Genomic DNA, 25,161 nt, shown 5'->3' with positions numbered 1-25,161 from the left:
ATCGTCTCCGACATTTGTACTAGACCACCAACACATGGCGCGGCCCACACCAGCCCACATTTCACAAAATGCTAGCAGATTGAGGAGTGCGCTCTACATTTCTAGCTTACTCAGCTTTCTACAACATGAAACAGAAAACAAAGGGCCTCAGCAAGCGTAACAGAAGCACTATGAAAGTAACGAGTAGTACCGAGCTGCTCGACAGACGAACGGCGTAATACCAGAAACATTTCACAAGTGTTTCTCATTGCACCAAAATATGCTAATGTTTATAAAGCTTTGTCTTGACCCTTTCTGTATTACGCATGTCTGTACTAATTTTACCATTAACGGTTTTGGATGAGTACAGGTGGTGCATGCAACTACATCTGCTTTTTAGTATTTTGGAAATGTAGTGCTCGGGCTACTGTTTAGATGTCACCACAGGTGGCAGCACTGTACTGAGTCGGCAGAAAATTCTCGTGACACAAGGCTGCTTCGTGTTGCAGATGAGTGCAACCGCGCATCCAACATGCAAGCCTTTCTATTTTCTTTTTCATTAGAAACTTTTTTCTATTACCCTCAAGAAAAAAAAAAGGTAAATTAAAAAGGCTTAGTAAGCAAATGACCAGCAACTACTACAAAGCTGCTGACCAGGTTGGATCAGCTTGATTTTTATAGTGCATTATTCAATATGCAAAAAAAGGGAAATGTGTAGCTCTGTGGCATTACAGTTCCAGCAACAATGAATTGCACTTTTTGCTGTTCAAATAAAGATGAAGAAAACTAGCAATACTGCAGCAAGTGATATGATCAAAGCTCATCATATTGACAAAGCAAAACCAGTATGTGTATTCACTATGCACTGTAACTGCAATACTAAATTATATTGCAATTCTGCTGCTTGCTTTATGGTGTTTTTAATGTTGTCCGGTGTCGATATCGAATAAAAAGATTGTGTAGGCTAACATTTTTTTTTTTAGATGCAATAAAGGGCAGAAATTACTAAATCATATTTCAGCCCTTTAATAGTGCTGCATCTAACAACATCAGTCAGAGCGAGGATAGCAAATCTGAACATGCCTAAAACAAGTACTATTTGGCAAGACCACTGCAGCTTATATGCAAAAAATAAAGCAATTATAATTGTTCCACAAAATCACTCGGCAAGTGCTAAAATAGGGAAGTATTTCTGGCTAGGTTAGCTTAAAGCCAGTAGATGGCCATTCTCAGAAGAGCGCATGCTCCTGCAGTTGTGTTTAACATGATTCACTGCGACATAAGCAAGTATCACTGCACCAAGTTTAAGCAATGCTTAGCAATGGACCACAATACCATTCTGCAAAGCCCACATCAGCTTCATGCCCAATTTATACTGCTATAAATATACTGTAGCATCCCAAGCTGCCATCAACTTTCACAACACCCATCATCACAAACAGCAGCAGGCCAATTCAGGTCAAAGTCACATTGGACACGAAAATACCTCGGTTATAATATCTGATATTCGTTTAAGCATACACACAGATATCGGCTAAAAATATTGCTGTCAGGTCTATGCAACGGAAACACAAGCAGGAGTCTCCCATAGGCTAGCAAAGGGTCCCCTGTGAATTTTGATGGCCCATCGGCACCATGCCATGCCAATATGAGGCATGGACACAATAAATTACATACACGCATTGTGCAAAACTCCAAATACATAACTAAGTGATCGGTGTTATCCCACAAGATCGGCACGTTGCCTTGCACACTACAATCCAGCCGAGAGAAGCCACTGGCCAAAACGCGTGTGCCTCCCATATGTCACTTCAAGTTGCTATTGCTGAGCACCGCTCCAGACAGACTTCTCCGACATGGAGAGGACCGTATGTGTATTCATATGCCACTTCTACAGCCGCCAGTCCAGCCCATGCTAGACTGGCATGTCGCACTCAACCGCCCATAAAGTCTACGAGTGCAAACATTGACGGCGAGCTTCCCGCAAATACCATACCATGTTGCAGGACCATAGTGCTTAGGGTGCTAGGCCTAACCAGCGCTGCTTTGTCGGGAATCTGCAAAGTTGTGGTTTCGTGCCTAGTCGACGCGGTGACAACTTTGTTCACGGCCATCATGTTTGCGGCATCGCACGTGCGGCGACGGTGCACATCATGGATCACATGCCCAGTACAGCGTCCAAAATCTCAGTCGTTGCCATTATACATTGGTGCTAGGGCAGGCGGTGGTGCTGCAGGAAAGTCTGAATAATCGTGCAGGTCAGAAAAATCACGCGTCTAAAGAATTAGTTTGCGACTGTCTGACATTTTTGCGATCAGAATACAGTGGAACCTCATTGATACGATTCTGCGTAATACATTTTTTTGGATGATACTTTTTTCGGATGATACGCTTTATTTTCCAGTTTCCGTGAAGATCGTATCGAGATTCCACTGTATATACTTTCGGGCATGTGCAAACAAGAATTTGCTTCACTATAACATACCCTGTTGGATGCTGCAATTTCAATTTCGTTACGGCTGGAAAATACTCCACTAAACTAAAGCCATTATCAACCAAATTTTATATTTACTTTTAGTTTTAGCCGATAATTAAATATACCTGTACTATGTTAGTTGACGTACGACTATTGAATTCGCAAGACACCGATTCAAAACAGAAACAAGGTTACTTGCAGTAATTAAAATCTCTAGAGCACCCAGTTTTTTCCTTTGAATTACTAAAAGCCCTAATTAATCGAACATCAAATAAAATGTGGTCGTAAATGTAATTATGGCTTATTACAAGAGACATATACGACCGATGGCATTTGAACAAACGTAGAACCAGAACAGATGCACAAATAGATATATACATATACAGTGAAATGTCTATGTATATAAGCGAATCTCATGGGACTGGCAATTATCACTCGTTATTTTTAATTATTGTTGTATCGAAAACACAAATTGACGTTGGAAACTAAATTCAAAGAGAGGGAATTGCCTACATTTGCAAGTTCATCCAAAAATGCATTTGTGCCGATGACAACTCAACATGTTAGGATAGGAGTGAGAATGCGCATTCATGTGCAGAATTTTCCATCTGGTGCCCGCACTGCTCGCAGAGGCCTCGAATCTTAATATACGTCTGCACACTATAACAACAGTTGCCAATAGTGAGATTATGGCCACAGTTCCGTGTGCAGTATGATAGCACGCTATACCGCAGGGTGACTGCTATCATGACCAGGCAATTGATGAGCATGCGCCAACTGTCACACATGAACCAAGCAGCTGTGTATTTAATGAAAGCGTAGATAACGTGCCCCAAGCAGTCACACCCACTATACGTAAGCTCGCTGATAATGCTGGTAATTCAGAGGGGAAAAACTGGGTGCTCTTGAGGTTTTACCGCAATGTGGGAAAATATTCATGAAAGGGAAAAACTGTCTCCCACCTATTACTGCAAGTAACTTCGTTATAGTGAAGTAAGGTGTGCAGCGAGCACTTATACACATCCGAGACCTGTACATGCTGCCACACTGAACATTGTCACAAACAATACTGAAGCACCGAAGCAACCACAAATTTTGTTGTTTTTTTGTGTTATTTGCCAACTTACTGATCCATCTCAGAAGTTGGTGGCATTTTAAGCAAACCTCCCTTTCACCGGTGATTTATTCCTTCAATTCCTCACGATTGCATGACAATGGGTGCAATCTCACGGTCTTCGCAATGCCAACAATGCCAACTTGAGTAGTTGTACTAGGATTGTTTCTATTTCTGCAGGCCGCCCCTACTGTGGGTGATGGTGATGAGGCTTGCACAGATTTGTAATTGTTGCAGAAATATCTTTTGCTGTTGGTGGCGTGCCCGATTTTTTTATGGCTTCTTAAGTCACAAATGTGCATGATACTTCTGGTTATAAATTCAATATCTTTAGGTGCCACGAATACAGAGAAAGCACAAAATGTCACTTGATATATTTTATTTTTGCAATGTTCTAAAATTCGTACTAAAATATTTTTACATTAAAACAATAGGCGTTTGGCTGGATTGTTCAAGTCGTTAATTTTACAAAAACTTATAGCGCAGTTCATAGTGACAAGACAGCACAGTATATATACTAGTCAGACATATTTGCAGCAACCAGATTCATGGTGCAAATTTAAAAATCAATCAGATGCGGGCAGTCCATGAAAATTGAAGAGGAGGGTATTCCTGGCCCAACGAGGAATCGAGTTCAAATTTCTTTCGCATAGACCTTATGTTTTTTTTTTTTTCTATTTCAGCGAGGATGCTTATGAATATTGGATACTATACCAAACGTATTCTCATGTCAGATGTGGCTTTGTTCTAATGCAGTGCAGCTGTAAATAAAGCTCACTAACAGTTCCACCCAATGAAGTCGTACTCATAAGAATTGCAGGCCAGGCAGATCGTATGTCTTTTACATATATACTTTTTTCTTCAAAACGGAAACCAAGTGCAAATTAAATGCTTATCGCCATGTAATGACAGGTACTTGATACAAACCTACATCAGACAGAATGAACTGTGTACACAAAATATACTTCCATATGACATTTAAAACTGCCTTCATAAATTCCAATTGCATGCCTGATGGTATTTTACTTACATCTTGGTGGTATTTTGAAAGGCAGGAAAATTTATTGAAAAGAATGAAACTTTTGCGGGATGATTTATGTAAATACGAAACACCATTGGTGCTACAATTTGTATTCACTGCAGCGTTGGGTTCAACTTGCAAAATGCCCAGTCTGTCATCTACGAAAACTTAACCGCAGTAGGCCCATGTGTATCAAGAAAAAAATAATTAAAAATGCTGGATTTTGCAAAGTGCAAGACCAGGTGTATGAAACATGGAAACATTTAAGGTGCACTGTTGTGTCGTGCAGAAGGATGAAAAAAATGACGAGACCCGTTAGGCAAAGTGAAAGGATTGGGTGATCTGGTTAAAAAACAAAATGCATAAAAGTAACTCGTGTTCTTGTCAAACAGATTAGCTGTGCCTGTTTTACTACTGTCACTGCAGCAATGCATTTCACCACAGCTCACCCACACAAACGAATCCAGAGCAGTTAAAGTGACTGAGCAATTTATTTATTGTACCTATTGAATATATGCCAATAGGAGAAGGTATGCAAGATGTTGTGTACGCGTGAAACGTACTCTTTGAAAAAAAAAAACGACGAATCTGAAAGAACCGATGCCGGCTGCCGCTGAGATCAGCTTGTGTAGCATACACTTGCAGCCAAGCCTAGTTTGCAGGTACAAACTTGGCTTGCATGAAACACAAACGAAGCGGAGGCGCTGTCACACTTCGGGAAAGAAGCTACAATGTTACAACTGTAGTGGGAAAGAGAGTCTGGAACCATGGAGAGTGAACGACGAAATCCGGCAGCCCGGAGAGCGCGAGACAGCGACCGACGCTCTTGCTCTTACAGGAACAGCCGAGCGACCGACGCTCGGCTGTTGCGTAGCCCTAGCTGTTTTGTAAATAAACCCCCTTATAGTCCATGGTTCCGGACTCTCTTCCCCACTACACAACAAACATATGCACCGGCACAAAAAGATTACTGAACTTTCACGATTCTTCTCCACACAGCACCAATGAAATAGCCACTATTCTCCAGACAAACGTTATCCTGGGCTTTCAAATTTATCATAGAAAATCAGACAATGCTGTTAACTGAAACAACACTGCCTTCATGCATAACAAACAACACTCCTCTGGTGGCTCTTGCAAAAACAAATTTTGCAATTATAGAGCCCTAGAACTGCACCCGACTGGATAAGCACAATGCCTCACACAAAAACACACTTTCTTTGAGCAATCAATGAAAACGTGCATCAAGCATTTTTGACCTTTAACAACCATGTACATGAAACAACTAAGGCAACAGCAGTGCAGTACAAGCACTTCTATACACATAGTTTACATAAAGCCGAAGAAAGTCTTAAGACAGAACAAAAGTCTTAAGGCAGAACAGATAGGAGGAGAAAGTGACAGAACAGGTGCTTTGTTTTAAGACTCTGTACGTCGACAAATTGCAATAAAAAAAATGTGGCAGATCATCATTTGCATGTGGCACACAATGGTGGCGTCTGGAAATCATTTGGAAGAGCCTCATACCCACAAGCACAAATAAACAAGCCAACAGAGAAAACAAATAAGCAATGAAAGCGAAGGTCTGGAATATATACCACTCGTAAAGTGAATCATGAAAAAGAAAACATCTTTGGATGACTGTATGAAATCTGCAGCATTTAGCAATGCATGTGTCTAAACTTGATCCATTGTTAACAGCTGCAACCGGGAATTCCAACTGATATTGCCTAGGTCTGTGGAAAGCCAATTTTCCTGCAAGGAGCAGTGTCTCGTATTCAGAACTTAAAAAATAAATAAATAACAGTGCCTAGAACATTCTAGCTGGAATTTGAAAGAACCGATGCCAGCTGCCGCTGCGATCAGCTTGTGTGGCATACACTTGCAGCCAAGCCTAGTCTGCAGGTACAAACTGGGATTGCATGAAACACAAACGAAGCGAAGGTGCTGTCACACTTTGGGAAAGAAACTACAAGGCTACAACAAACATATGCACCAGCGCAAAAATATTACTGAACCTTTTCCTGTGTCAAACAAAATTTATCCTTTTTGCAAACCCATCAGTTTTACTGACAAGTTACATTACTTCCAAACGAACTCGCCAAGCCTTTAGCTGTTTTTCTTACCAGTGTTTTACCGTAAGTCTCGGCAATTTCACAGCTGTCCACTTTGTATGGACTTTCTAGTTACTCAGCAACCATGCAATGAAGCCTGCAGCAAATACGCAAGTGGTAAGTGGCACACTGTAAGATTTATAGGAATGAAGAAACCATGCCCTACCTTAACACACACTGCACTCAAACTCCTAGATCTACACAGTGTTGCGTAAATAAGAGCACCGTATGTAAACCACTCTTCTGGCTAAACTGCTGGCTCATTTCAGCACAAATTTCACACAGAAGAGGCATTTTGCTGTGCACATAGTTTTAATTGGACACTTGCATTCATTACTTGCCTATTTCATTCAAAACAAATCGCAAGTACCATGCGTCTCCTGTGGTGAAGAACAAGAAAATATGGAGATTAACAGAGCAGTTGAGCCCCCCCGGTCACTGTTAGGTCAGGACGTCGCACATGCGCAGTGTTTCAACGTTACTGTGGCAGATGGCACTACAATTCCATTCTTGCAAACAGCACTCTTTTCTTTTATTTGTCTGGCATCACCTAAGAAAACCCCCACTTGCAATTTATTCTCTACAAAACAGACAAGTGATGCCACCCAAACAAAATATAAAACTCCCATTCAATCCGAGATGCCATCGCCATGCGAATAGTTGACTACGGATGAGCCTGCAGTTTAGCCAGAGTTGTGCGTACCGGCGCCTTAATTTACGCAGCATTCTGTACATCAGTAAAATCAGCAGCAACAAAACAAAAACAAGCGTGCCCTTTCTATCAAACTGTTGCTCCTTGGCCAAACAAACCACCCAAGAAGCTTTCTTCCCTAAGAATAGAGAGAGTCAAGGTCCCTTAACGGAAGAACAGACTAGCATTGTCAGCAGAGCCACTGCACAGTAGTTCAACGTGGTACAAGGGGATGAGCCCCCCCCCCCCCCAAAAAAAAGAAAAAAAAAAGTCTGTCAACAAACGAAACATTATTCTTATTTGAGATGGAGATATAAAAAACACAGCACAGGGTGGTCACACGAGGAAAGGCCACTCAGAGACGCGTGTGGCCGCGCCTGCAGCTTCTGCTCTGGACAGCAGCAGCCATGGGCACCACAGCATGTGACGGAAGGACAGCATCATGACGAGGAAATGCCAAAGTCCTTTAGGTGCTCCTCGATGTCCACGCGGCAGATTGGGCAGCGCTTGTTGGTCGTCAGCCACTGGTCCACGCAGACAATGTGGAACAGGTGCATGCACGGCAGACGCCTACAGCAGGGAACGCAGAAGGTTTGTGAGCCACCGCAAGACGCAAAAAAAGAAAGTTGGGCTGGTTGGTGCATGGTTTGAATGTGTTATCTATTTGCTGCTCATTTTTTTGCAGTTGTTGTAGTAGTCTAATTGAGTGTGCACTTGATTAATGCTATCAACTGCGTAATTATTGTATAACATTGCCTGTTCGATCGTATTGACCACTCCCCTTTATAATGCCCTCCCGGCTAGGTGAGCGCCTGAAATAAACGAACTGCAATCTCTCCATGTCGAGACATGCTGCAACAGAGGACTGTGACTAGGAAAGCGTGAATATTATACAAGAGTAAAAATACGGTGTCATGTAAAGCGTTACGAGCCTAGTTTATTTAGGACTACATTGTCGGGTTTAAAAGTCGTAAAACTGCACAGTGGCTTATGAGGAACGCTGTACAGTAGAACCTCGCTGATACGTTCCCGCTTAATACGATTACCCGGCTCCTACATTCGCAATCGCGAAAAATAAACATAACCCCATAGAGGAACGTGTTAATATGTTCCATTTAATACTATCCCGGAAAATATGATTAATCGGCAGCAACGTTCAGCATTGCGGCAAACTGTGGTCGTATGATACTTTCTGCAGAGAAAAATTATCATTCAGGTGTGCAAAAAGGCTGCTCTCATGTGCTTGTGAAGCGCTAAGTGGCAGACGGCTGCTCTGCAGTGCTCAATCCCCCCCCCCCTCGGCATTTTCTCTGCATTGCTCGTTCGCCCGAAGTGATGAAGCGCGGCAGCAGCGGCGAGCGATTTGACCTTTGTGCTACCTCGCCCCTCGCTTCAACGCAAACAACGGCAAAAACAGGTGGACGCCGCGCGCTTGGAGCTACAACTCGCCGAAATCTTAGCGGAGGTGGTGGCAGCGAGAACGAAGGCTTGCGCCCACTGGCTACCTTCGCCGAAGCCCTTGCAGGCCTGGAAGTCTTACAAAGCTTCTTTCGCACAAAAGACAACGAAAATGCGGACAAGGGTCTGCCATGTGTTCAAAAGGAGCTGTTCCTGTCCAAGGGTGTGACGCACCAGCAGAAAATACAGCCGAATCTCGATAATTCGAACTCGAAGGGGCCCGGCAATTTGCTCGAATTAAAAGAAGGACTTATTTTTGACGTATTTATGCACTATAGCGCTACGTACGAATGGTGCGAGTCGTGAAATATCGCGGCGCGCAAGCACATAGCGAGCGAGCGCCACGAAACTGCCCCCGCCGGCCAACGCTCGCATCCCGATAGCACCTCATCCTCTTCACAACCACAATCTCTCTCTCTCGCATCCCAAAAACGGCAGTGAACGAAACTTCAGGGAGCAGGCGGCGCCGGCACGGCGATGTGCGTGCGCGGAGTCCGTCGAAGGTGAGGGAGGAGGGCAGCAGGGAAGCGCGTTTGGCCTCGGCAACCCCGTCACTTCGGTGGCTCCCTTCACCCTCGTAGCTCCCTCACCTTCGACTCTCTCCGTGCACGCCCGCCGCTCGGAGAGAGTTCGGGGATGTCGGCAGCTTCCAACATGTTCGTTTCGCCCATGGGGGGTTTCGCCCTGGCACACAAAGCCCGCCTTTTCCGGTGACTGGCACAGCCACTGGTTCTAGCTGTCATGATAGCGGCACTCCCGGTTTCCAGAATTGTCAATATCATCAACTGCGCGAGTCTTCGAAAATTTGCAGCTTCGTCTCAAGCGACCCAGCATTGTGCTTTGTCGGCGCATCTACCTCTGCTTCCGCGGCGCACTTCCGCTCTTAGCCGTGTGAGAGAGAGATTGTAGAAAGAGAGCACAGGCGCCATTGTTTGCTTCTGGCTTTCTTAACGCGAAAGCGTTAAGGGCTCCGTGTCGCAGAAAATCCGGCGTCAGCGTCAGCAGTGCTGTCCCACCAAGAAAATCATCCCGAACCACGCCGACCACGCAGGCCTATACAGTCGAATCTCGATAATTCGAACTCCAAGGAGCCCAAAAATTTGTTCGAATTAAAAGAAGTTCGAATTAAAGGAAGGACATATTTTTTGAAGTATTCGAGCACGATACGTGAACGGTGCGAGTCGTGAAATATCGCGGCGCGCAAGCGCATACATAGCTAGCACAACCGCCCTCGCCGGCCAACGCTCGGTTCCCGATAACGGCAGAAAACGAAACTTTAGGGAGCGGATGGCGCCGCCATCGCGACAGGCGGTGGCTTCGGTGGCTCCCCTCGTCCTCTCTCTGAACTCCCTCACAGCACCCTTACCTTCGACTGCTTCCGTGTGCACCCGCCGCCGGTACAGCCGGCCCGGCGCAGGTTAGCCCGCCCCCTGAAGTTTCGTTTTTCTGCCGTTATCAGGAAGCGAGCGTTTGCCGGCGTGGGTGCCGGCACCACAGGTCTAGCCGGCCAGGCGCCAGCTTACCCCGCTCCCTTAAGTTGTCTGCCGTTATCGGGAAGCAAGCGTTTGCCGGTGTGGGTGCCGGCACCACAGGTCCAGCCGGCCAGGCGCCAGCTTACCCCTCTCTCTTAAGTTTCGTTTTCTGTCGTTATCGGGAAGCGAGTGTTTGCCGGCGTGGGCAGTTTCGTTGGCCGGACTGGGCATCTGCCGCTGCATTAAGGGGTCTCTCCTAAGCTTTTGCTCTATGGCCGTGTCGCAGCAATGCCGGTCAGAGGCGCCGCCGCGTTATTTGGTGCGCTGCTGAGAGTATTGTCGGTCCGCGGTATGTTCGAATTAACCGTCGCAAATGCTTTTGCGTTCGAATTACCGAGTGTTTTCGCCCATTGAAATACACGTAACTATGACCGGACCACAGCGTCAGTTCGAATAAACCGGCAGTTCGAATTAAGCGTGTTCGAATTAACGAGATTCGACTGTATATATCCCCCAAGGATATATATCCTCCTTGGCAGCGGCGTGCTGAGGCAAAGGTGCAGAAAAAAGAAAGCTGCAGTTGCTGGCAAGAATGCTATCGCGTTCCACTCTTAAAGGGAAAGCTTAAGCATCCTCCACTTTTTTTTCTTTTTTTTTTTGGACGCTCGCACGATCGCCGGTGACAGGGACACGAAGCAGCTGGCACCATCTTTTGCGATGCTCTCCATGGCTTTCCAAACCTGTACACGGGCGGGAAGCGCTGCGCGGCAATAATGGAGGCAGATACAAACTCGCATAGGTAAATATTCCTTCTCGTCTTGGTTAAGGGGAACTTGGCAATGCAAGTTTCAAGATTATCCTGCATGGAAAACGCTGCCCAGCAGGAAAATTTCTATCGTTATATCCAATATGCGGCAAATAACATATCGTTATATATATATATATATATGGTTTTTTTTTCTCATAACCCTAATGCATAAGCTTATACTCTTATGTTGACTCAGCGTTATAACCAATATATCGTTATATATGGTATCATTATAAGTGGACTGCACTTAGTAATTAGTGCCTCGAAATGAATAGTTGTGGGATTTGCTTAAAACATTGACATAAGAGCCAGATGCTCACAAATGTGATACCTGTGTCACATGGGCACATTTGGAAGGCCTTCCAGTCGACGGCCTTCTAAATGCCACAACTCTATCGACTCAAAGGAGTTATCGCGCTGCTACACGGCACTTTTGAAAGGCCGTTGAGTGGTTCAGGCGTTTCTCGCAAAATTATGTGGCGCTGCGGATCTTTATTTTCGTTTTCGTGTCACCAAAAGTTAAACAACATTAAAACCACTTAAAAGCACTATAATTTCTTTTATATTTGTTTATACGGCAAAATGGCGGCGATATGACGGCAGCCAGCAGCACATGAAGTAGAGCGAGAGTGTACGAATGCAAGCACGTCGCTGTTGTTGACAGTATAAGCAGTTCGCACATATCACGTGGCAAGAAAACTTTATGGAATAATTAATAACACTCATATATAGTATTTTTAGAGCATTTTGGCTTGATTTGTTCTTTCTAACCATGAGTACGAGCACACTGTGAAGGAGAGGGCATGTTCGTGCTGTTTCCACTTCCGTTGCTCAAAGGCCATCGAGATCCCGATAGAGTTGTAGGGTGCTCCGTTGACTCGATAGACTATTGACTCGGCGGCCTTCGAAACCACCCGTGTAGCAGCTCGAACTTGACCTTTGAGTCAACTGACTATCGGTTGGAAGGCCTTCCAAACGCCCGTGTGACACGGGTATAAGAGATGTTCATTTTTAGTTACAAAAAACAAAGGTTCATCTCTGAAGTCAGTTTACTTTCAAATTGCTGTTATTCAGATATATTCATGCAAAGATGCAATTTCAACATTTCTTACAACTCCAGCAGCACAAAAAATTTTTTACAGGCTCTTGCTCACTGTTCTGCTTCAGTCTTCTAAAAATTATATGATAGTTGCAACCACGGAGCGTTTCGTGTTCGGCCGCCGTGCATAACTGGGATGCTGGTAAGTGCAACCTTGACTGGGCGACACCGGCAGTTTATGTTGTGTTGCGCAAATTCGGCATGATGTTTTCCGTCTACACACGAGCTTAACCCGTTCCGTGCTGCAAGTGCCCATACAAACATGCTCGCCGCTTTTATGATTCTCAGCCTAGCCCGCGCACATGATCAACCGACAAATGGCAAAATTCCCGCAATGCTTTGCCATCCATGCCTGCCTTGGCTGTTTAGCCCTAACCAGCGCTCTTGCACCGGGTGTCGGCCCCTGAAATAACGCTTTAGAGCAGCATCAACCCAAATTTATTCACAGCAACCGCACATCTCTCAGCAATCCATACGGCTACTGCAATTAATATGTTTTAATAATCAAGCAGGTGCAGAGTTTTAATGCGCGTGTAAGACGCACACAAAATATTTTAAAATTCGAAGTAAAATGGGGGTACGGGCTATATGATAATGTCTGCTCGTGGTGTGGATTGGAGGGCAGTGTGAATTGCATTTCAAGGTGTGGCTCTTAAGCGCGGCCCACACTGCCATGAAACCATCTTTAGGACAATATTTTCTGCCATCTGCATCATCAAAGAAGTGGGGAACAGAGTCACTGGCTGAAGATGCGATGAGGACAAGGACGTGCATCCGCGAATGGAGACCGTTCCGCGGGTTATTTTCGCGGTTTATACAGTAGAACCCCGCTGTTACGTTTTTCACGGGACCGTAAAAAAAAAAAAAACGTAAGAGCCAGGAAACGTAAGAGCCGAGAAACGGGAAAAATTGAAAAATGAGAGCAGTGGTGATTGGCACACAATTTTATTTCAGTGCTAGCGCTTGAAAAAATCGTGAAGCGTTGCCTGGCACATTTTCTCACGCCCCAGCAGCACGAGGCGTTTTTTGAGAAGCTGCAGTGCCGTGTGGCACTCAACATCGTCGCTTGAGCTCACGTACCTTCTGAGCAAATTTAGTGCCGTTACGGCCGACGAGGAGGTTGGATCCAGCTGCTGCTCCCTTTCCCCCTCCTCAACTTCGTCTTCACTGCTGCACACATCGGCACACTCGGCCACGATTTCGTCCACAGATAAAAGCTCGGAGGTGACAACGGCGTCATCAATAGAAACGTAATCACTGTATGCGATTCCATCACCAACAGTTTGCATTGCTGTGCAGAGTTCGTCGCAGTCGGCGAAGGCTTCATCTCCAACGGCTTCTTCGGTGCCGTCTACACGCGCGCTGAAGCACTTCGCGAAGCAGTGTTGAACCGTACTTGCAGTGACAGCGCTCCACGCCGAAGCTAAATAGTGCATGACATCTATGATTGTGATGCCTGTCGGCTGTTTGCCACACTCCACATTGGCCAGAGATCGCTTTACAATGCATTTCCGGTAGAAGTGCTTTACGTTTTTGATTATGCCAGCATCCAAGGGCTGAAGGTGGCTTGTGGTGTTGGCGGGCAGAAAAACCACCTTGATATTTTGTAGCGACTTGGTGTCTTTCGGATGCGCGGAGCAGTTGTCTAGAAAAAGAATTACTTTCCTGTCCTGGCAGCCCATCTTCGAGTCCATACAAGACAAAAACTCTTCAAAAAGCGAGCACGTCATCCAGGCTTTGCTATTGTTCCTGTAGTGGCAGGGCAGGTGGCGAATATTCTTAAAGCAGCGTGGGTTCCGAAATTTGCCGATAACCCAGGGTTTCATCAATTCGGAGCCATCTGAGTTGCAGCACAGCAGCACTGTTAAGCGTTCCTTGCTGCATTTTCCTCTGTGGCAAGCCTCACCTTTTAGGCTCAGTGTCTTGGATGGCTGCACTTTGAAGAAAAGGCCTGCTTCATCGGCATTGAAGATATCCCTGGGTGCGTAGCCGCTGATAACGGACGCCACGGTCTCTTTCCAGGCGTCAACGGTTGCTGTGTCGACGCTAGCAGCCTCTCCATTGACCATCCGGTAGCATATTCCATGCCTCTTCTTGAATCGGTCGATCCATCCGTTTGACGCAGAAAAACTGTCGATGCCCAGCTTGTCGGCAATCTCAATTGCTTTTTCTCGCAAGATGGTGCCGTCAAAGTTGACTCCTGCGGCCCTCGCTTGTTTAAACCACTTGAATACGGCTTCATCAAGCGGCGTGTGCTCCGCACCCCGGGCTTGCTTACATCCGCCGGCAAAGTTTCTGGCGTTTTCTTCAATTTCGCTCCTTCTTGCGACAATGGTATTGAGAGTTGAAGGCGTTAGTCCTAGTTCCTTCGCTAAACACACCCTTTTCCGCGTCGCACTTTCTTCCACAGCGCGGAGGATATTCAGCTTCTCTTGCAGCGAAAATGCTTTTCGTTTTCTTGATCCCATCCTGGTGGTAGACTATGCTTCCACGGCAGTCAAAGACGGCTCAGACTGGAGCCAAAAACTTGTTTCTGCACGTCCGTGCGGCCTGAACCGAAGGAGATGAGCGACGGAGCAAGGGAGTCACTACACACAGTCAGCCACGTTGACAAGCAGGAGCGTTTGGCGCAGCGGCAGGCAGACAACTTGGAGCGTCGGAGTTATAATGTCGAAGCGGAAGAACGAAGCTAGCACAACCACCTCATGCGACGACTCGCAACACAAAAGGCAGCGCAAGATAACAACTGCGGGAAGCAAGGACAGACCACTTGGACGCGATGACGATGAGTCCACGCCAACGCGACGGCTCTCTGGGCATCGGAAACGAATCTCGAAGGCCCTGATTTTATATGCGTGCGCCGAAACAAATTTTAATGCTAAAAACTAGCCATCTATAAATAGTAAATACTGATCTCGAAGGCCATAATTTTGCTGGCGGGAGCCGGCAACGTAATGGGCGTCGCCCATTGTGCGGCTAATCCTACAGTCAAGTCAAGTCAAGCTACGTGAAAAGTCAATATGGCCGTCGGCACTGGCCGTTTAGAGTGACGATTCGCGACGTAACATGCGGGAACGTTCCCACACTTGCGACGTAACAGCGGGGTTCCTAATGCATTGGGTTCTATGGGAGCTGTGCCACGACCGGCCGAAAACGAGTGAACAGCCAGGAAAACGCAGCACCCAGGAACGTAACAGCGGGGCTCTACTGTAGTGTGTGCACAGTTGTAATTGGGAGTGGGGCTTTCACACGGAAAAATACTTATATTCGTTTGTTTCATATACTCATATTTGAGTCTAAGCGAATATCAAATAGCATAATATTCAATCTAATATTGAAGAATATTGAATATTTGCACAAGCCTAGACCATAACAGCTGGGAACCAAATCCTTAAAACACTACATGTGCATAGTTCGGAACCATCATGCATTGAACCTTACGCAAGAAATTTCTTTCAGAGTTTTGGCAACATTCATTTAGAGTGTCCACCCCATGAGGTTGCCGCCACCAGATAAGCACCGGCAAAGCACAGAGGAAAAATCATGTTACTGGCCATTAGGAGCATGGTATCACAAGACGCGGACAAGAAAGTAAGCAGGGCCAGCGCTTCCTTGTCCTTGTCTTACGCTACCGTACTCATAATGAACCATTACCAACTAGCCCAGTTGTCAGTCCTACGTTAGTGGCCTGTGGTGGCAGCATGGAGTAAAGACAAAGTTCTCTTTCCTGCAAGGCTGGCAGAGTTTAGCAATCCCAATGCTGAGAATGACTTTCACACTAAAGAAAGTACTCCAGCAACAGCGTTCTCAATGCTACTGTCATGCACCCCAGAAATCATGCGTAAAGCAGGAGGGGGGGGGGGGGGGGGGGTAAAACTAGTCGCACTAACAGGTTCACTGTATAATGGATTGTAAACCTGCATGGTCGACAAGTCTGTCATTTTCTTTTTAACAATTATGAGCAACATTTTCGACATTTTCACTGTTTAGGAAAATTTAAGGGTCTCCGACATTTTCCTTTAAAACACAGATGTGAAATAATAGTTTAAAACTCACAACCTAACAAGCACCTTTGAAACAAGGTGGCATACTTTAAAGCAAATCACGCAGAACGCGGGGAGGTTGTGAAAAGCTTTCGTCTACTTAAACTGCCTCGCAAAAACGGAAAACCTCTAATGCCGGCAATCAGGTTACCAATTGCGAAATCATAGAACACATGGCAAAGAAATTTGAGCTCTCAAAGTGAGGGGCATTACCTGACTTCTTCGTTGTCCTCGAACTCACTCAGGCAGATGGTGCACTTCTCCACGTTGTCCTCACTGTCACCACCGCTTCGTGGAATCTGAAAAGAGGAAAGCTACAATTAGCACCACAAAAGGGGCCCATATACAAAGTAGCTGATGTAAGCCCCATTTTACACCAAGACAGCAAAAGATACTTTTGCAGCCACACTGTATGCCAAACACCGTTTTATTTTTATTTTATTCCAATGACTATTTTTCATCAGGTTATCACTGTCATCATGTTATCACTCAGTGCAAGTCAGTACTGTATCTGAAATTTATTGGATGTTGTCACAAACACTACAGCACAAGAGTCATCTCAGATCAGACTATGCATGTGACACGAATAGTGCTGTACATTCTCAAACACAGTGACACTACATTAAATAGTGGATGAACTTGGCCTGTTGGTTCAAATTTGGCGACCAAATGACTGTGCTCACCACCATAAATTTATTTACTTATACTTCAAATACTACAAGTCCGGTGCTACATATAGGCACCGGGCGCGGGATGAATTTGGACCGGTGGCGCCTTCATGCGGCGGCGCCGCGAATGTAATGGCATGTGGCGACCGGGCCGCGCGCAGCCGGCGCTGCCGTGAAACCAAGTCTGATCAAACATGTTGCGTTTTTAGGTGCACCAGCAGTTACTGAAACATGACTGAAGCTGGTTAGGCCATTCAATTCAATCGTTGTTCATCGCGGCATCCCGTTTTTCAGGCGGAAAGTCCGTATATGTGCGGTGTGTAGGCAACAGCACGTACAGTGCTCAGCAATTGAAACGCGATACTCGAATCGCATGGTCGCCAGCGCTTTTTGCACTGACTGTAAGCGCTGGGGACGCCCAACTGATGCATTGTGGTGTATAGTGAAAGCGAGAACCTTCGTAACGCATTATGACTGCATTTGGTCCCATGGCGCTCATCTGTGGCGCGAAAAGAAAAAAAAAACGGCGGCAGCCGCGCGCTGCCAGCGCTTCAATCGCTGGGCACTGTACATTTCCGAACCTGATTTGCTATGGTCTAGTTGTTCTAACGTTAATAAAAGAGCCTTTCATACGCAAGAGCTTCGTGTCCCACTTGTCTGTCTTCGCCTCCGCAGTGTAACGGCTCCGGAGTGTGGGCACCGAATGCGAACACTCAGATTTGTAGTCATTTTGCCGTCTTATCAGTGTATCAGTCTTCCTTTTAATGTACATTTTCCTTTCTAGCAATTCCCAACTCTGGTTGCGTCCGGCGCATGACTGTGCTGTGCATCGACGGCGAACGCCAACGCAGTGGCGTGTTCACACTCGCCGACACCGACGGCTCCCGTCGCGCTAAGCTATATAAAATGAGCCGTGACTGAAGATTGGGCTAGTTTATAAGCAATTAAGAATAGGGAATCATTGCAAAGATAAAAGAACTACAACGGACAGAGAACGGGAACTTACTGACACATGTGCGATCGGCGAAGCAGCTCAAGAAACAGAATAAGGAAGACGTATGTCTCTTTTCTTTTTTTGTCCATAATTTTTGTGTTCTTCGCCTATTTACATGATTAAATACGCTAGAATGTTAACGCGCATAGCAAAATAACATCTGCAATATAACTGCTGGAGTTCCACGTCTTAGCTTGCCGCGGAGCTCCGTTCGCGTGGTGCATTTGCATCGCAATTTGCGCTCGTTTTCTGCTTTATATACTACTTGATGCCACGAATGTGATCTGCCTCGTACAAGTGACGACCTTTCTCAAAAGCAGACACAAGAAAATGCGTTTTCCGGTGCGTCAGCCCCTAAAACCCGCAGTGCCAAATCACTGGAAGCACCGAGCGCCTTCGTCCCGTCGTCTGCTTCACATGCCAGTGCTCCGACAGCTGCCGCTCGCGGCGCTGTTCCGCAGCATATTGCCGGCGCGCCGCTGGCGCCTTACAACGGCCGCCCGGTGCCTATAAGGAATGGCCCCATCATGACTTGAGCGTTGCTTGTTCTTCAGGGCACAAGTTCATTCAATAGGGTTAGATTATTAGCTCACATTTGGCCATGTTTAATTCATCGTCACTACAATGTGACAGTATCTGTGAAGTCTTCAACAGCCTGTATTTTTTCCCCCATCTTGCATCTACTCAGCACACAACTACTGTCATTTAAACTGCAAAACATTAAATGAATATGTACTTAATTTACTTAATAAAAAGTAAACATTCTTAGATGCCTACTACATGGACAAATTTAGTATCACTTCGAGCAAAGTGCACTTTGTTGTGTCAGGCGGAAAGATTATATGATATTAGCTGAAGGAAGAATGAACTTGCCAGCGGGTACATTCGATGCGCCAGCGGCTGCATTGAGGTGTGTAGCTTCAATAAGTGATCTTAAATGACAGTCAATGCACAGTTGGCAGCCATGTCTTCCAAAATATTTCTTGTCTTTTTAATTGCAAACGAGAAAGCAGTAAGTGGTTGCTAGTTCACAACCTCAATTCGACCACCAACTAGACAGAACTAATGTAAAACAATGGCTGAAATTTCAGACGCCGTACAGTGTCTCGTTCGGTTTGTCGGACTGATCCATGATCCACGGTGTCGAAAACATGGCGACTGCAATCCAAGTTGCTGCCATTAAAATATTGCCCATGCCCTCACTTTCATAGTCAAAGTGGTTCCTCCACTTTTCAAGTGCCGTACAGCCACTGCAATGCGTTTTGTTGACTCAGGACGAAACCGCAACTTTAGTCCGCTACTTCCATTGAGGCGTGCTGTAGTCGGCAGCAGTGCCGCCGCGGGAAGCTCGGCCTCGATACATTTGTACCCGTAGAAGACTGGGCATGCGACCACACACATAGACTGAACTGGGGACGTATTCTGCGACCATCACCTTGACGATACTTTCGCCTTCACATGACGCAGTGCTCAACCAGCCAATCAGCGCATGCCTGATGGCGATACTATCGCCGAAAGTGATCGTGGTAGAATACATCTCTTGGCAGCAGCGCATTTGAAGCAGAGTTTGGTTTCTCAGGCAATCAGCCACAGCAACTACTTTCATATGAACACTATTTGCGAACTTAAACTGCACTAGGGACGAGACACCGAAATAGAATAGGACAGGACGAACACAGACTAACGACTCATTTATTGAAACCACACAATTATGCCTCTTCGAACAATGCACATGCACAAGCCCAATCATGGCCGCGTGACCACAGAACACTCCTCAGCCAAGCCCCTATCTACACCAAAAAATCAAGCTCTTTCTAGAAAAGATACACTGACGGTTCGCTGATAAACCTATCTGGGCCATGTCTCGCTATCACGGAAGCTTCTGAGATTTCACGTGCCCATTGGTCCTTAGCTCGCCCTAACACATTCATTCTATAAAAAATCGGTTTGCAATTCTTCACACATGACCTACCATGAACTGGCAGGTGCTTTTCACTGCCATCTTCTAGTAAGTTGGAGTGCTCCATTAAATGCTTATTGATTAGGATTGTGTGGTTTCAATAAATCAGTTGTTAGTCTGCATTCATCCTGTCTTCAACTACTTTGGTGTCTTGTCCCTAGTGCAGTTTAAGTTCCCAAAGAATGTCTTACCAACTAGCCTCCCAACACACACTCTTTGAGTACTCTGAACACCTACCAAGTTTGTATGTGTGCGTACTGGTAGGAACAGAGGAAGCTAGCATGGGGGCACAACGTCTAAAAGCTCCGAAGTAAATTTGTGGGATACCGCTTACACTGACAGCAATCAAGGTGGCACGCATGATATCTGCACTTCATGAAGACACGCATCGCGTCGGGCGCACACCAACTGAAGAGCTAAAGCCATCAAAGAGTTGCAATGAGCACATGTTCAGTGCGGAGGGTGTGCTGCTGACAAGCGGCCAAGCAAAGGCTTCTTTGTGTCCTAGGCAACTCCCGCGTCCCCGCATCGCGCTGCCACCGCATTTGTTTCGTTTGTTTTTTTCGCTCCTTGTTCGTTCGCTCCTGCATGACCTCTTCCTCCTCCACATCGCCCTTGTCACTATCCCCTCCCATCATTGTGAAGCGCGCTAACTACTGCGCTTATGCACAGGATTTTCCTGCCGAAGCAGCATTATAACCGGTATTTTGTACCGCACGACTGCACTCTAAGCGATATGCTACATGGAAAGGAGTTCTATGGTTCTATGAAACATGGAAAGGAGTTCTAAGCGAGTTCTATGGGAAGGCAAACGGGAGTCAGAAAAGGCTGCATTATAGCTGGTTATGCACTATAAGTGGTTAGGTTATAAATGGTCTAAGCTGTAAATATTTTTATATTATAGTATTGTCTAAAGAACCAAATAAATGAACATTAAACACTTTAGTAACCAATTCAAAGATAACTTCATTTTGTTTGGTTAATCAAGAACGCTTCCGTTCCAAGATACTCGTATATTCAAATTTGACACTCAGTAGGATAATTTCACATTCATAGATGGGAGTCTAGACACAGACTCCCCCTCCCCTTAATCTACGTAGCTTATTGTGGGGGAATGTCACTCGAGAGAGGGCCATAGTGCAGCTCCTATAGGCTCCGCCAGACTTCTAGGCTGCCATGCAACATAATCACATGGCGTCACATGGCGGGTTTGTCTGTGTCGAGACTTTGCCTTAGATGTGAAATTGGCATACTGAATGTCAAACTTAACGATCAAAACAGTCGTTGACAAATTTTTTGAATTTTTCACAAAAACGTCTGAACAATCGGACAGTCCGAAAACATGAACTTTAGCAGCGAAATTAATTTTATTGCAACGCCAACAATATCAAAAATTTGCTAAATTTCACCCTGTGCTGTGCTTTACCGATGTAACGTTTAGCTGAAATACGACGCTGGTCAAACCACGGGGGCACTTCGCTAAGTTGTCGCATAGCTCAATGTGCATCGTGTTCTGTTGCGAAGTGCAGATATGGGCATGCGACCTTTGACTGCAACATTGTCAGATTAGGTTTTGACATGCAAATTCAATTTGGAGCTTTCTGCCTGCATGCGAGCTTTTGCCGCTTTGTCTAGTGTCCAGTAAGCACAAAAACAAACTTTTTGAGGACATTTGCGCTAGTTTCCGACATGTCGCCTGCGCTCCCAATCTCGTCTTCCAGGCGCCCATCTAGCTCACGATCTCACACCCAATCACCGAGGCGGTTTACAGGTCCGAACATATTGACGACCACCATGCCGCGACAGCCTGCTGCGCGCCAACACGTCGGCTGGCAGCAAAATTTTCTCACGGCCATACGATGCAACTAGGCCTAACCAGCACAGCTTCGTCAGTATCCAGCGGCGAAAGTTGCCGTTTGGTGCAGAGTCAACCCCAATTTTAGCAGTGGCATCATACCTAGCCACAACAAACAACTACACGCTACTACCGATTATTCATAGTAAAAAGAAAAGAAGAGAGAACAAGAACTGCTATAAGTCAGTGCCCTCTGCTCAATAAACAAGACTTGGATGCACAAGCAGTGGCAATAAAATATAGTAGACAAACACAAAGAAAGACTGACCTTTTTGTATTTGTGAGGAAACGTGTTTCGCTCAATAGTGTTCTGTGAAGCCCCACGGTTCACTACCATGCGACGATGCTCAAACAACCTCATGGTTTCCTGCAAATACCAAGAAGCACTGAAGCATAAGTAACGACTTACATAAACATTAATCACTTAACCTCTTCTAGTCTGCTGTCGAGATTTCGTGACATACTGAATAATCCTGAGCTCGCTAATTTCCTAATCCTAATTTTTATGTAATGTGCAGTCATTCAGAAAAAACTCATCAGCGTGTCACCATCTCCAACTCGAAAAACAATGCTTTGCACGTGATGTTTTGAACGAGGGTGAACACTCCAAGGAACTCGTGCAGCTGCATCCATTCCGGTGCACAAATTGAAGTTGCCATTTCTGCAATGCCGACTATTTTACACACTGCCATAGGATGCGGGGTGGCTCACCTGAAAAGTCTGAGTTTGCACAGTACAAGAACATGTGAATATAAAGACCTTGTTTTGTGCTAGGTGCCCGTTCTCATCTCGCTCAATCTCACTCGGGGTAGCAAATGGCGAGTAACATTGGATGTTCTTACCTTCCATACATGTATTTCTAGCTGCAATTCAATTGTTTTTCTTGAGACAAACATATTCAGGCTCTAAGAGGTTAAAAATTTACATTGGACTTTTGCTTATTTTACTACCTCTTAGCTCAAACTCGTTTCTGCCACAGGATGCTCAGCAACAGCAATGCCTTTCTAGAGACTCGTACCTACAATCGTTTAGGTTGTGAAAAAGACACAAGAGAGCAATTTGGCCTCGGGTGATGTCCACGCACACACATGCATTGCCCACTGCAGTTACCAGGTCTGCAGGAACTGCAGTAATATCTCTCAGAACGTCACTATACCCTTTGGGTTACGGACAAGTTCTCAGAGACATTGCTGCAGTTCCTGTTCGATGCAGAGCTGCAAGTCTCTCCTTGTTACTTCTTATGAAAAGCAATGTAGGCATCAATTCAGAAGCAGCACACACCTACAAAGGAAACACCTTCCAGTTGTAAAATGGTGCACTCTCACCCCATCCTCTGCTAGTCTCCTGGTTAGCTCATTTTGGTAGAGACCAGCCCCAAATGGCAGCAGACAAACTTTTCTTCAGTTGCAGACCTTTCTCAAGGAATGTGCATGGGTTTCTTTTGTAGCTTGTACAAGCTGTTATAAGTCGCTGCTTGGCTAGTTGACTGAAGTGAACTGAATACATAGCAGTATAATAAAATACGCCTGCTCCATCTTCTTCCACATCCGTCATCTCTTACGGCACTAATATTATTGTATCGCATTCTTTGCACAACCTGAATGTGGTCGTTGGCAATCTCTTACACAACCCCCCCCCCCCCCCAAACACAGCCCACAAAGTCATTTCACAATAATTCTAGACTGCAACCCCATACAGACGAAAACACCCCAAGCACTTGGTTTTTTGCGTCCTTCGCCTGTTTTGTGGTGTGGCCCGAAAGATGAAAACCGCCTCTTCCATCAGCCCTCAATTGTGCTAAGCCACTTCACGAACTTATCCAAAGTTACTTAATGCTTGGACAAAGCACACTCTTACCTGAACATGCCTTGAGAGCAGCGGCATGTAATGGGGCAGCGAGACGTACTGAGGAATATCAGACAGCGCCGAAATGGCATACAGGTCAGGGAACCTCTGCGAGACAGCCGCCTGCAAAGAGAAGGAAAAACACGCATTAGTAACAAACACATTCCCCCTGCTTAGGACAAATTTTTTCAGCACTGAAATCAAGACTCAAACAGTCTGCACAGCAGAGCACCCTTGTGACCTAATTTGTGCAGATAACCTCCCCCACAATCACATAGCACTGGTTATGACCAGAAAGAAAGTGGAGAAGAAAATATTCATGCAGGTTTCAGATTGGAAATGGTCTCCTGGCAATGTGCACGGGTGCTCCAATTTTTTGCACCAGACCACAGGGGTGTGCGAAAATAATTTTTTTAGGCAAAAATTGAATACAAATCGAATACAGTTGATGCTTGTTAAAACGAACTGTAATAATCCAGTGAAAATGGTCCATCACATCTGAAGACCATTCTGTCCAAAATTGGGGCTGCTGCATGTTGTCAAATGGTGGAACTTCACACATACTACTGTCTAACCCAAACGCAATTGCAAAAATGATGAAAACATCAACATTAAAATAAATGAATAACATACAAACGGGTTTGTGTGATAATCACACAATCACGCAGCACGACACCTTGCTACCCGCCGGGGTGGCTCAGTCAGCTAAGGCGTGCTGCTGAGCACGAGATTGCAGGATCGTATCCCGGCCGCAGCGGCCGCATTTCGATGGAGGCGAAATGCAAAAACGACCGTGTGCTTGCGTTGTAGTGCACGTTAAAGAATCCCAGGTGGTCAAAATTAATCCGGAGCCCTCCACTACGGTGTGCCTCATAATAAGAACTAGTTTTGGCACGTAAAACCGCAGAAAGAAGAAGAAGAACGACACCTTGCTGTCGCCGTGTGTGCCTGCCCACGCAGCTATATCTTGAAAGCCATCTGCGACAGGGGCAGAGTCCGCCCTCACTGTGTTTTCGCATCTAAAATCACGCTCATGTGAGCACTGGCACGAAGCTCAATCCACTCGCTGCTGCTGCCACGCTTTCTAACTCCGCGTTTTGACAGCGAGTTTCCGCGGTTATCGAGCGAGATGTGTTCATGTTTACCTGTGCGTGCGTGACACCATGCTTGTTAATTTAGTTAGTGTGCCTATGTTTACAAGTTTATACGGTTGATAAAACTACTATCCTTACTTTGTATAGCTGTCCACTAATTTGCTATCGCAATCGATGCTTCACCTTTCGGGCGAAACTGTGATGTTTTTTTTTACTAGTGGGAACCACTGAGTTTTCTTGCGAGTGGCTCACATGGCATGCCTCACTTTTGCTATGGCTGGGCGTCCCTGGCCTAGCATTATCTAACGATCAACTTCATTTTCCATTCTTCTGACCCTTCGTCATTGGTTCGGACGTGGTTTGAGGCTGCCGCACCACCGTCGGCTCCTCGGCGCGACGCAAGATAAAAGTGGTAAATGAAATGTAACATTTCAAAATTTGGGGCCCAGTTGTGTCAAGCAGATTCAAAA

The 25,161-nt window shown here is 45.7% G+C and overlaps 1 protein-coding gene across 2 annotated transcripts in view; it reads right to left on the bottom strand.

The window, feature by feature from the left end:
- Positions 1-7,546: 7,546 nt before the first annotated feature.
- The window catches only part of LOC119455460 (E3 ubiquitin-protein ligase Arkadia-like), an 80,471-nt gene continuing 62,856 nt past the window's right edge, over positions 7,547-25,161 (bottom strand). For both annotated transcript variants that reach the window (XM_037716869.2, XM_049668797.1), the window contains exons 14-17: positions 23,610-23,720; positions 22,021-22,119; positions 16,489-16,574; positions 7,547-7,965 (exon numbers count right to left, since the gene is read on the bottom strand). In XM_037716869.2, the coding sequence (XP_037572797.1) occupies positions 7,836-7,965; positions 16,489-16,574; positions 22,021-22,119; positions 23,610-23,720 (426 nt within the window). In that variant the 3' untranslated portion in view covers positions 7,547-7,835. The remainder of the gene's footprint in view (positions 7,966-16,488; positions 16,575-22,020; positions 22,120-23,609; positions 23,721-25,161) is intronic.

This window comes from Dermacentor silvarum, chromosome 6, assembly GCF_013339745.2.
Source record: "Dermacentor silvarum isolate Dsil-2018 chromosome 6, BIME_Dsil_1.4, whole genome shotgun sequence".
NCBI lineage: Eukaryota > Metazoa > Arthropoda > Arachnida > Ixodida > Ixodidae > Dermacentor > Dermacentor silvarum.
This window is presented reverse-complemented; position numbering and strand designations above follow the sequence as displayed.